Below are 13,239 nucleotides of genomic sequence, written 5' to 3' on the forward strand. Positions count from 1 at the left end.
TGGTGGCCAGCTACCTTTTGTGCTACTGTATAATAGCTATCAGTTTGAGTCATGGCAGCAGTGATTAAAAGCAGACTGTGGCCTGTAAAGAAAGTCCAGAATGCTTCTCAGTTTGATTCAGCTCAGATTCCTCCACCTAGACCTCTGAGGAATTCTGGGTCCAGCTTGAGGAATGCTGGTTTCCAGCTGTAACTCTCTCCTGCGAGTGAAACTACTCAGCACTGCAGTCTGCATGCGTATCGGAGTCTCCTTGCTTTATGCATGGGTAGGGGTAGGAATCATGGAAGGGCTGGCAACGGATTGCAGCTGCAGGGTTTGGTAGAACTCATGGCATGGTGGTGTTCTGGCAGCCTCCTTGGGTTCTCCCTTCATGTCTTCTTCATAGAGAGCTGTCCTTCAGCTGAGGGCTTTTTACCTCAGCCTGGTTTTTCCGTCATACCTGGTCTTTAGTTTATGAACTTCAGCACATGTTTTACACATGCATAATCTATTAATTCCCCTGTAGAATATTGCTATTTATGTTTTGAGAAGTTTGCAAAATTCTTGTGTGGGTCCCTAGTTTTGTCCTCATCTGAAGATTCCCATTACTTTCTGGAGTTTGCAAAGTGATGTGATAAAAATCAGGGAGTTAGATGACAGAGTTCATGAGATGCTACAATGCGAGTTCTGTGCCTCAATGTGGGTTCATGAGAGAGAAATACTAACCTGCTTTGTTTATTTTAGGAGGTTTTGGTTATGGACACAAGGGCAAGTCCATTGGAAAAGGCAGTGGTGACAATGCCATAGTCACCAGCAATCCCATGACAGTTCAACAGCTGGGACCTCTTTCACCTTCAGCGAATCAGCTTTCAACAGCATGCAGCCAGATCAGCCCTAGCTTACACAGGTCTATGGATGCTTCCAGCCTGAGTGCTTCTCCATCAGATACAAGGTCCTCAATTACCTTTTTATATTTAGTACTTTAAAAGGAGGGGGTTTTAATTCTTCCTTAATTACAATGCAACATTTCCGGTTATTAAAATCAGAAAATTCTCTGTTATGCCATGGGAAGTTGAATTCCATGCAATTTAATTCAGATCAACTATAATCATGCTTCATGTTTGGATCATTCCATTCAAATAACGGGTGAAATTTGGCCACACAAAATCTGTGTATAATAGGACTTTTGTATTAAATAAAAGCTGTTTTATAGTTGCAAGCTAGATTTTTGTGCTTGGTATAGGAAGTGTTATGGGGGATGAAAGCAGAAATAGTCCACATGTTACATCTACATAGTGCTAAGTGTGCCATGTTGGTGTCTTTCAAATAACATCAAGGACAGTCAAAAAAACCATAAATGCTCAGCACATGTTCCTCTCTCCTCATCAAATGCACTTGCTTTCAAATGGCTTGTTTACCATCTGATAATTAATCAGATCAAGTGTCCTTGAAAATTTGTTTTCCTTGAAAATTGTTATGTAGGTAAAGAAAGCAATGACCACTTCCTGTAAATGTTACCTTTTTATATCACTACCCCACAGATAAAGATTTATTAATTAATTTTAAATGCTTAAATAAGTTTAGAGATTATGACTTTGAGTTTTGTCAGCAAACATGAATTAGAGGAAAACAGGTTTTTGAGAGCCACCCTATAAGTACATTAGGCACATACCTGGATGTTAAAAATGCAGTGAGAAAATATTCTAGTGTATTATTTTGGAATCTACATTCCCCATTGCCTATTGAGTTGAAATGTAGTTTTTATTTACAAAAGACAATAAGAGTCTTTTTTCTCAAAGCAGTTTACATTTACTGTGTTGCGTTATTACAAGCCAAGGGACATTCCTGAAATAATTAAAATTGATACTTTGCAAATGGAATAAAACCTCGCTTTACTCTTAAGATAATTTTTAACATTTCTGTCACTTTAGTTGTGAAGACTGAGCCCCCTGGGAAAATTTACAAAATTAATTATGCTTCCTATGTAGACATGTCAGCAAAAACCATTCAATGCTAAGATGATGACACGTGACAAATCCAAATAGATGCTTTTCAGATCAAATAAAACTGATACTAGAAAAATATAATTACATACATACAATTGTTACATACTTAAGTTTTAGGTGTGCCTATGTGGCTCCAAATACTCAATGTGTGGTTGGATGTATCATGTCAGTACTGAGTTATACAGTTTTGATTTCATTTCAAAGAAACATTTACTAAGGGCAAACTCAAGTTGAAACTCTGGAAGAATCAAGGCTGTGGTGTCCCTAGAGTACCTTTTAATGATTTATCAATGAAGGTGTTATAAAATAAGTTTATCATACAAAGAATGTCAATTTCAGCAATTTTTACCTCAATTTGTTTGATAGGGCAAAGCAAGTTTAAAGTCAGATTCCAACTCACATTGTCAAAACAGTGTGGGGTTTCTTTCTTTGTGTTTTTTGGGGAGGTTGATTATTTGTTGTTCAGTTTTGAGCTTTTTTGGGTTTTTCTGATTAAATTTCTTAAACTATGAACTGCTTTTGCCTAAATGAAATTGACTGGTTCTTCCTGGGCAGAGTGCTTTTTCTGGATTTTATCTCTCAGGCACTGTGAACTGTGTTCTGGCAGCTCAACCCTAACCAGATTATTTGTTGAATTTACCAAAGCTGAAGTGAATTTTCTTGATTTTTACTGATGGAAGAAAGAAATCAGTTGGCAAAATGAGAGTTTTGCTACACACAGCATCAGATTCTAGTGTACAGACCATGGAGGGTAAAACCTTCCCCATATTTTTTGAGTTTCTGCAGTTTCTGTTTTGGAGTATTCAGTTGTGTTGCATCAAACCAGATGTGTATGATAGGACTTTTTTAATAGATAAAGGCTGTTTTATAGTCACAAACTAGATTTTTGTACTCAGTATAGGAAGTGTTATGGAGGATGAAAGCAGAAATAGTCCACATGTTACATCCATGCCATTTGCTTTGATGAAAGTCAAAAAACGACCTAGGAAAGAGCAAAGGGTTCTTGACTGGTAAATAGAAGACCATAAAAAGAGAGAAAAACATAATTTTCCCTATTCCATGTTTATGTTCAGGATTCTGGATTATATGGCCTCTGTACACAAAGGGAGAATACAATGTAATTGAAAAGTAATCTCTTGTAAATGGTAATGAAAGAGCTGGTCCAAACTCAAGCCCGTTTAGTTTACAATAAGCAGATGCAGCAATTAATACCATCTGAGATTCTGGCACCCTGATAGACCTGGTCCCTCATTTTCATATTAGGTGTATTTATTTTCCTCCTATTAGAAAGCTACTCAGTTACAGTAGTGGCTGAACTTTAAATAAATCTTCACTTTTTGGGGAGCTGGAATTTTTATTAGTTTTTGAATTTAGATGCTGAAGTGCTGCAGCTTCTTCAGAATAGCTTGCTTTTGCTTATTGTATACTTGAAATTCTGGGCCAGCTTTTTATTTTTGCCCTATTATGAGACTTTTAAAAAACAGTTTTTCTTCAGATTCACTGATGGATATGCCCCTTTTGTGTTAGGCATTAGTAGTTTTTTGTATGACACTGGTTATACTATACATCTGCTTAAAACTCTTGTCAGTACAAAAATAGGCTTTTTATTGATGCACGATTTCTTTTTCTTTATTCATAAAAGAGAAAACAAAAATTTAAAGAAAACCTGGCAGAACACCCCTACCCTCTCCTGATATTTTCTAGGTGTGAATTGTAGCATGGAGAAATCAAACCTTGCTTGTCTTGCTGTGTTGAAAACTGTGGATCTGTGTTTGGGGTCACAACATGCTAGCACGATTTAATCGCCCTATAATGGACTGTCCTTTAACAAAGCCCCTTGACAACAGCCTAAATCAACTTTTTCACAGTCATCCTTTTAGATCCAAATGACACACAAGGCTGGCCTGATGGAGCAGTCTCATTTTTCTCATTTCTCCCATTGCAAATTGTAGTCAGCATGCTAGTTGTGCTTTTTGTCTGTAGTCAGTTTTGCGAGTGCCATTCAAACCCTGATGGGAGTCACGTAAGGTCCGTGACAGTACCCTGCCCTGACATTGAATCAGAACAGGACGTTTCTTATTCTGACACAGCAGATCAACCGTGCATGGCAGAGCAACTCTCTTGCGCAAAGGGGCGTTTAACTGCTCTCCCACTGGTCACCACGGCAAGGCTTGCTGCTCTTTTAAGCTGCGTTTTCCCTGTTTGTGAGCTGTCTTACAGATACAGCGCCTGCAGACTGCTTCCTCTCTCTCTTGGGCTGTGCCAAGCTTCCCCTCCAGTGTCCTTGATCCATCATTGAAATTCCGTGCTTCTTCAAAACTGTGTCGTTAAAATAATAAACCAAATAATTAATTCTCAAAACATAAGATGTAGAGGCTTCTGGGAGATTGTCAGGTTTATCTAGATACATAACCAGTTCTTTCTATAGTAAGAGCTCCTTGAAAATAGAAATTTATATACTGATAGCACCACTAGCTGGTAGGAAATACAAATCTGCCTGGGTGTGAACTGGAAACAAAGAATTAAATCCAGTTAACCTTCAGCCAGCATTTACAGCTATGACTCAGGGCCCTTAATGCCCCTTTTATTTCCTTTTTATCCCTTTCTGTAGAAAACAATACTTTTAAGGGCCTATATATTGAGGGTTTTCAAGCTATCCAAAGAATATTTGCAGGATAAAGAAGTTCCCTAATATCTCTCTGAAAAATGCTTGATAACAGCAAGATTACACTTTTCTGAAAATTTTTGATTGCTGAGTTGGAGGCAGATACCTCTTCAAATCAAATATAGAAAACCTCTTCAACCAGTTCTCCTACATTACTCATTTATTTCATTTGTTTTATGAAGTTAGATATTATCTGTATTTGTAAACTTGATATATAAAACTTCTGTAGGGAAGTATTTGTATATATTACAATTGAAAAAGTCATTGTAATACAGGTTGAATATCCATTCTCTTTGGATTCGTTTTCTTTCTGTTTTTTACAAGCAAAAACAATAGATGACTTAAGTCATTATGGGTTTCCATAGAAGGCAGGAAGGCTTTGGCTTCAGAAGTCCACACCTATTTACACCACAACTGATGAAAAGACATGCAATAATTTCTGCAGTGGTGGATCAAGAGTCTTTACAGTAACTTTCTTTCAAAATCTTGAAGTTTTAAAGTTGGCTTCCTAAGTGACCTTTTTACATGTATATTGCCTTTGTATAACTACTGGTACATTAACTGAGTGTCCTAAACTTGAGCACCTAGTATTAGGGAGAGCTTTTCTCACATGTAGCCTTTCCTTAATTTTAATCATGCGTGTGAAGGTAAAAGATCTACTTCTGAATTGTCTAACTGCTTACTTTATTGTACCTTTATTTCAGGTCACTCTTGTCATGTGAGACTCTGGCCTCTACAACATTAAGCTTGTCAGAAGGTCACTCCCCTCTGAGTGTTGAACAAGAGTGGTCACATAGGTACAGGACACTTTCTTCTGTTCCTCCTGACCATGGTTTACAAAATGGCAGTGAGCTGGGGGACTTCATAAATTTTTCGCCTGAAGCATCTACATCCAGTGACTCATTACCATCCTACTTATATGGCATGGAAAATAAGAATTCCCCTTACTCTAGTCCTTGCCAGTCCTCAGTCTGGTGTCAATCAGCCCGCTCCAAAAAGAGAGCACTCTCTGTATCTCCTCTGTCTGACGGCATTGGGATCGAGTTCAATACAATCATTCGTACGTCCCCAACTTCTCTGGTGGCCTACATCAACAGCTCCAGGGCATCGCCAGCAAACGTCTCCCCACAGCCTGAGGTCTATGGACATTTTTTGGGAGTGAGAGGAAGCTGTATACCACAAAACTGCTCTGTTTCAGCTGCCCAGAAAGGCTTCCACATGGCGAATGGCGGTGTCACCTTTCCAGGATATGTTGAGAACGGGACAGGTGAGTACCAGCGGATGCAGCAGCTGGAGCAAGCCAGCTTGCAGATGGTTGCCACAAATAACATGGTGATCCAGCAGGGTGTGCTGCCCATGGACAGCCATGCAATAGATGTCCTGAAAAACAAGCAGCTGGGTGACTTCTTGGGCCCTGTTGTTGACATGCCTCTTTCAGCCGTGGTGCTGCCACCGCCTCCTCCACAGGGCCCACCCCCGCCGTACCACGCTCACCAGCGCCGGCCCCCGCACGGCCTCCCCGGCCACGTGCCCGCGCTGCCGGCTCTGCCTCCGGCCCCAGGCGCCCCGCTGCAGGAAGATGGAGAGCTGGAGGATTTCAATGGCAAGCATGGCTGTTGCTGGGTTGACTGTGGGAAGCTGTATGACCATCAGGAGGAGCTTGTGCGGCACATAGAGAAGATCCACATAGACCAGAGGAAGGGAGAAGACTTTACCTGCTTCTGGGCAGGGTGCCCTCGAAGGTTCAAGCCATTTAATGCTCGTTACAAACTGCTGATTCACATGAGAGTCCACTCAGGAGAGAAGCCGAACAAATGCACAGTGAGTCTGAGCTCTGTCTTTCTTAACAATGAAAGGCTCTCTATTACTTAGGAAAATAGAGTGAAGTTGTAATTCTGCCTTTGCTTCTCCCATTTAATGGTGTACTTCTTGAGCTAGTCTGTGAGAATGAAATGACTGTTCCATCTTCCCACCTAAACAGAAAGGAAAGGTGTTCTTTAATTTGGTACATACCAACAGATAGGATTAGGTGAAAAAACAAATTGTGTTCTCTACATTTATAAACTTTTATTGTAGACTGCAACAAGTGACATGGTAAACGTTCATAATGCAAAACTGAGGCACAGTCAGTACTTAAGTATTTGCATGAAGGATGCATGCAGGAAAAGTGCTGCAGAATAAATGTCACAATTTATCCTGAGAGATTCTTGCATCATATAACACCTTTTTGACTTGAGGAATTTTCAAGACTTTCCATAATGTTACCACAAGAAACTGAGAAGTGTTGAGCATTTTTTAAGGCAGTTGTTTGTTCTACTACTAAAAACCAAACCCACATACCTGTTTCCATTAGTACATTAGGAATAAATCCCATAATAATTTTTCTTTTCACAGATTCTGTCAGTGAGCATTCAACCCCTGAAGTCACGTTTTTCTATCAAGAAAAATTTCTTAGGGTCACTGCAAGTCAGTCTAACACATAGGTAGTCACATGGGTTAATAATCTGGCTGTAAGCAGTTTGTGCTTGGTCTCTAGTGCACCATCTATAATCTCTGTAATACAGATTCTTGAACTGCCTTACATATAGTCTGTATTTTGCGTGACTATGAGCTTAACCTTACTAAGTGCTTATTTAGTGTTGTCAGACAGCAACCTCAGTTTTGAGTTTGCAGCATAAATTATGATGGATATATAATTTCTAGGAATAACCGCTGATTAAAAAACATATGTTTTCATGTGGTGAAATTTAAATTAATGCTTGGAGTCCATATCAGTGTATGTGTTGCTGAATAATTTTTTTTTAGCGTGATGTAGATGTTTGCTTGTACAGTTAAGAGAAAAAGTCTGTTTCTTTTACTTTTGTTTTTTCAAAGGGCTAGCATCCTGCAGGATAGAGTGGATATCTTTCCAGATTTCTGTCCTTTTCCATCCACATTTAAAGAATCTAGTAGAGATTGTGTTGTGATGCTAGAAAGGCTTTTTATCCTTCCCTTTTGTCACACCAGAGTCTCAACTCAGGCTCTCTGCTTTGTGAATATTTTTGTAAATTCCATAATATTCTCTTTCTGCTCTCTGTGTATATTGGATAAGGGTATACCATTAATTTCAGTTCTTCCCCAAGGATTTCTCATCACCTTTATGGGAAGAGAGAGAATGAGAAAAAAAAATTACTATGAGTCAAGAAAGTAATTTTTCAAGGTAATATCACGTGTAATTAAAGATAAGAAGACAGACATCAGCGGATGAGTAAGGACAGACAACAGGATGAGGAAAGAGGATAGGAATGATGAAAGAGCACTGAAAAAGAGTAAATCCAGAAACCCAAGGTCTTTAAAATAGATGAATTATGATGAAGGATCCTGTGATACTGGAGAAAACACTGTGTTGGTAATCCACTAAACTCGTTGCCCTCCCTGTTCAGAAAGGGTGCTTACAATGACCTCCTGATTATAAAGCCTCCTTGAGGCATCCTTAGCTTTGAAGATCATTCACTGATGATAAGTAATGTGTGAGTGGATAAGGTATTTCTTATGATGAACTTTTTGAGATTACTAAGCCAAAACTAAAGTGCACACCAAGTCTTGCTGTGTCACCAAAACTTGAGGTGTCGAATCATTGTTTTTTAAAGTGTGTTTAACATTACTGAACTGAAGCAAGCATTGCTGGATAGCTCCAAGAAGTTTGTGTATCAGAAGCAGTGCCCACATACTTACCTTTCCTTCCTGCTGAGAATTGTAATTAAATGGAAAAATACTGAGCATGATATGATAACCCTTATAATGTGAGTGTAAATCTGGAACATACGTCCCCTTTCTTGGAATAAGCAAGCAAAAATGGCATTCTTTAGCACGGTTTGAATGAAACAACTTGATGCTTTATTCCTTTACCATTTCACAAATCGTGCGATTTTGGAAAAATGTATTTGGCTTTCTAATGTCCGGCAGCCATACTTTCTTGATATATTTAGAAAATTTACTTCAGTCAAACATCATACCTTTCTCACCAAGCAGTGAAATTTGCAATCATATCCATGCCATGTAAGGTTTCAAACTGAGATTTTAAGTGAGGTATTTGAGAGAACATCTTGGGCAAGATGATAATAAAGAATGGCTTCCAAATTAATAAAAAAATTACACTAAAGAAATCTGAAAATTTTCACTGAACCTCTACAAATTTATGCTTTTAAGTACAAAATCAAAACAATTGATTTATAATATTTTTGGTCCATTTCGAATCTTTCTATAATTTATTTTCTGGTTCTAGGTGTAGCATGCCTGTTTCTCTGAAATTACTGAAACTAATAGGCTGTATGTCCACTGTATTTTGCAGTCTAGTAAGAGAAGTCCAGTAGACCAAGCAGGAAAAGGGAAGGAAAAGTGGCAGGAATACAACTGTTATATTAATGAACCAGATTTACTGTAAAGAATGTGACAGAAGTATTAAGTCATGGAGAAGAGCCGTCTTAATGTAATCTATCAAGACATCCTGTAATCAAAGGCAGGCGCGGTTGCACCCGTCATCGTACTGCCATCACACTCTAATCTTTGTGTAATCTTTGTGCACGTGTTGGTGGTTCAAGAACAACAGTTTGCAAGACACAATCTTCTCATTGAGCAGAAATTGCCGTGGGTCCTAGGCAATATACTTGTCATGTCAGTATATTTACTTGTCAGTGTTGTTTATCTCTGTACTGCTGAGCATTGAAGGTGTATTGTTACACGTTCTGCTGTGCATCCCTGAGGATTGCTGTGATATACAGTGAGCTTTACATCAGCAAGATTCATGAGATTTCAGTAATTTTTAAGGTGAAGGTTACTTCTATGTTGTATTGTAATAATAGTAGAGATAACATGAAATTAGATATACAACTTCATAAGCTGAACTTCGTAACATAATTTTATTCTTCTCTGTTACTGTTTTGTGCCAATGAAGTCATGTAGTTCAGAATAGACTTGCAGAACAGCTAGGACTTCAATACTTTATATGCCTATCTTTAAAACCAGAACCATGCTTATAGTTAAAATCAGAGTCAAGTGACCTCAGCATTTGTTTTGCCGCATCTGAGTTAATATATATTTATCTATGTAACAAAAATTTAGGGCAATTTTAAACTAAAGCTGCAAGTGATATTTTACTCTTTAGTTCCTGCTTGTTCTAGATGAGCTGTCTTCTTTGATTCTGTAAGATAAAAGTGTTGAAGGGTGAATAATAATAAAATATCAGCACATAAAAATATGTGACAATCAGGATAATCAGATCCAAACTTAAAGAATTTGTTTGGAATAGCAAGTCTTTAAATAGCTATAAAAATGCATTGGGCTCCCTTACTGTTCATTAAACATCTTGCATGTTCTATTCTAACTTACATCACCCAGGAAGCATTCTTCTTTTCAGTGAACAGGTTTAGTGACTAGAAAAATTATTCACGATATAATAATAATAATAATAATAATAATAATAATAATAATAATAATAATAATAATAATAAGTATTTAGTGTCTGCTCCTAAGCTTCTTCATATGAAGTAGATATAGTGTGTTCTAATGTGTTGTATTTATCTATTAGTCTGTGTATTAGCTTGTACTTTGTCCGAATAAGTCAAAAAAGAAAAAATATGAAGAAAAGTTCATATTGAAGTGCAAGTAGTAAGTACAACGGTGGCTGAGATATAATCTGTAATATTTGAGAGCAGTTATGTCACAATGGCATTTGAGGCTTCCACAGATTTTGTTTGAATTAGAAAAAGTCTGAATTTCCTTTAGCTGTTGAAACCTTAGAGTAGCAACTGGCAAATACTGACCTTTGTTCTCTTTGTCTCTGCCTGTGAGCTAATTTTCTACTCAGGTTCCCTTCTTTTATAATGAACATTTTTACTTTTTAAGTTCAGCTCCAATAAGAGCTATTTAGTCTTATTGTCCTGCTATGCAAACATTTAGCTTAACACACTTATTCTGATATAAGCAACAACAGCATGATGTTAGAGATAAGTTCAAAGCTCACACTTCACAGCTTTATTCAGATGCACTAAGAATGCTTCCCCTTTTGAGTCTGAGTTCACTCTTGTTGCTTTCCATAAACTCTGAGCTATGCTACAGCCCAATGCCTTTAGTATTGATAGTACTACATGACCAAATTTTTTTAGTGCAGCTGTTTGATGTCATATAAACCAATAAAATTGCTAGTATTCCTGTCAGATTTAAAGCAACATCCATTTAACATTTGCTAAATACCTGAAATTATCCCCCAACACATCTGCAAAGAATATAAAACAGAATGTATGTGAAAAAAAGAATTTACTTCTTTAATGTTTTTTTTTTTTGAGACACAAGCAAACTTCCTGAGGTGAGCGGAGTGCTTGGATGGAAGTGTGTATGTGTGCTGTTTGAAGAACATGTCCTTGGAAAATGTGGAAATTTTTATTAAAACCAGAAATGCATCCTGTAAAAATGATTGGGATTTTTTTTCCATCTTTAGGCTTTAGCATTGTGTCTTCATATAGTATCTATATATGGCATGTGCAAATATTTTGATTACAGTATATGCCATGTTTCTTGATAAGACCATATCACATGCTATATTGCACTGAACTCTTGATAAAATAGAAACGATAAAAAAATTTGAATTTGTTTTTCCTCATATGCTTGCAGAAGACCTTTCCACTATGCTAAAATAGCATTTGAGCACTTTGTCTTAAACAGTGCCACAAGAAAGGTAATTCAATTGTTGAGTCAATTTGCTGAAAATTAGAAAGAGCTAAATTTACATTTGCCTGTTGCTGATTCTTTCCCTTTACTCAGTAAACAAACTGAAACAGAAATAGCACAGAAAAAGCAGAGACGTATGATTAATTAGACTGTATCATGGTGTATGGATACAGAAAGTTGGGCTTTAGTTGTCTGTTATAAAACTAAGCCTCTCTAGCTCTCACAAGTTTGTGCAATATTAGTGATCTTCTGGTCATGGTTATGATGTCTTAGCTGTTTAAAGAAAAAGTGAATTATGAATTCTGGGTGTGCCACTCCAAACAGCTCAAGCTCATGTGATTACATCAGATGGCAGCTAGCCCAAACTAATGAATTTTGCCTCTCAGCACTTGCACTAATGATCTTTCAGTATTGTCCTTTCAGTATGAAATATATACTGTGTTCATGGTTCAAAATGTAATGATGGGTGCTTTTTCTTTGGCTGCTGAAGATGCACAACTTGCACTTGAGTTCAGTGAGGACAAGAGGGCTTCTGGTACTCAGAGTACTGAGTCTCAATAGCAGAACATCTCTTTAAGCAATCAAAAACTGCAGAGCAAGCTCTTTTCTGCATGTAAATGATGACAGTGAAAAATGGTAGCCAGAGAGCCCGTGTTTTAGGTTTCAGAATAAAATGTTTATGAAACATCTAACTTCTTTTTTTCTTCTAATTGATAATTGATTTTGATGTTAAGTATTTGACTGTGATTTTTTTTTGCCCTTTGACTTATAGAATTGAAAAATTTAAAACAGAACTTTAATGAAATTTTGCAAACCAACATATTCTTAGTTTCATTGTAATCCAGAACATGAATGTGAAGTATCCCAAAATAAAAATGAACATTCCTGATTGCAGAAACACTTATGTTTGTATGGAAGGGTTTCTAATTTATTACCTGTTTGTGGATAGGCACAAAATAGATTTTATTTATTTTTATTTCCCTGTAGCATAATTTTAATGAAATATAATTTAGATATTTTTCATTGCTACACCAAACTATAAATAAATGGTAAAGTTATAACAATGAAGAACTCTTAAATTTCATATACATCAAGTAAGGAATCCTAAAACATAATTTACATCTACCAAAATTTCAGGTACAAGAAATTTGGAGGGTGTTCTGGTGTTGGGTTCTTGGTTGGTTGGATTTGGGTACACATTTTGGGTTTTTCTTTGTTTTTTAAACTTATTTTTTAAACTAGAAAATTACTTGAATTCAAAGCTGAGTGGGTGGGGGGAATGGGGCTAGTGTTACTGTTGATGGTTTGGAGCTTCTTTGTGTGAAGACTGGATTACTCTACAAGTCATGAAATCTTTATAGATAACTTCTGCTCTTTCCTGCTAATTTTCTTTTGTCTTTCCACCATCCCTCTTTGGTTGGTGACTGGACCTCTATCAGGAACAGAGTCAGTAAACCTTGAAACTTTCCATTTAGTGATAGAAAAGGCTAACAATATCTGACAGGAAAACAGAAAATGCAAGTCATGATGCAGTTACAATAGCAACAGACAGGGACCTTTCCCAGAAAACATGATTTTGTTTTAAAGCAAGGAAGAGAGAAGTGGAGGGAACAAGTTAATAGATTGTGCCATCCATTGCAATGTTACTCCTTCAGAAAGGAAATACAGCTTTACTTAAAAGTAAACACACTGTCGGCTTTATTCAGGTGATTGACACTGATTTTCTAAGGATTAGGAGTTTAATTAAAGTTTCTGGTGTTCTGTGGAAAACTTCCCAGACACCTAAGTCTTATGGCATATCAGTGAACATAGGCTTTAAATCCAAGGGCTGAGCATTAAGCTGCATAGAACAATCATTGGATTACTTGTACCAAGCAGTTAGGA

The 13,239-nt window shown here is 37.2% G+C and overlaps 1 protein-coding gene across 1 annotated transcript in view; it reads left to right on the forward strand.

Moving 5' to 3' along the window:
• The first annotated feature begins 785 nt into the window (after positions 1 to 785).
• Positions 786 to 13,239, forward strand: part of GLIS3 (GLIS family zinc finger 3) — a 112,120-nt gene continuing 99,666 nt past the window's right edge. The window contains exons 1-2 of the mRNA XM_059492757.1: positions 786 to 931; positions 5,355 to 6,471. Coding sequence (XP_059348740.1) covers positions 801 to 931; positions 5,355 to 6,471 — 1,248 coding nt within the window. The 5' untranslated portion in view covers positions 786 to 800. The remainder of the gene's footprint in view (positions 932 to 5,354; positions 6,472 to 13,239) is intronic.

The sequence above is a fragment of the Ammospiza nelsoni genome, chromosome Z (genome assembly GCF_027579445.1).
Source record: "Ammospiza nelsoni isolate bAmmNel1 chromosome Z, bAmmNel1.pri, whole genome shotgun sequence".
Taxonomy (NCBI): domain Eukaryota; kingdom Metazoa; phylum Chordata; class Aves; order Passeriformes; family Passerellidae; genus Ammospiza; species Ammospiza nelsoni.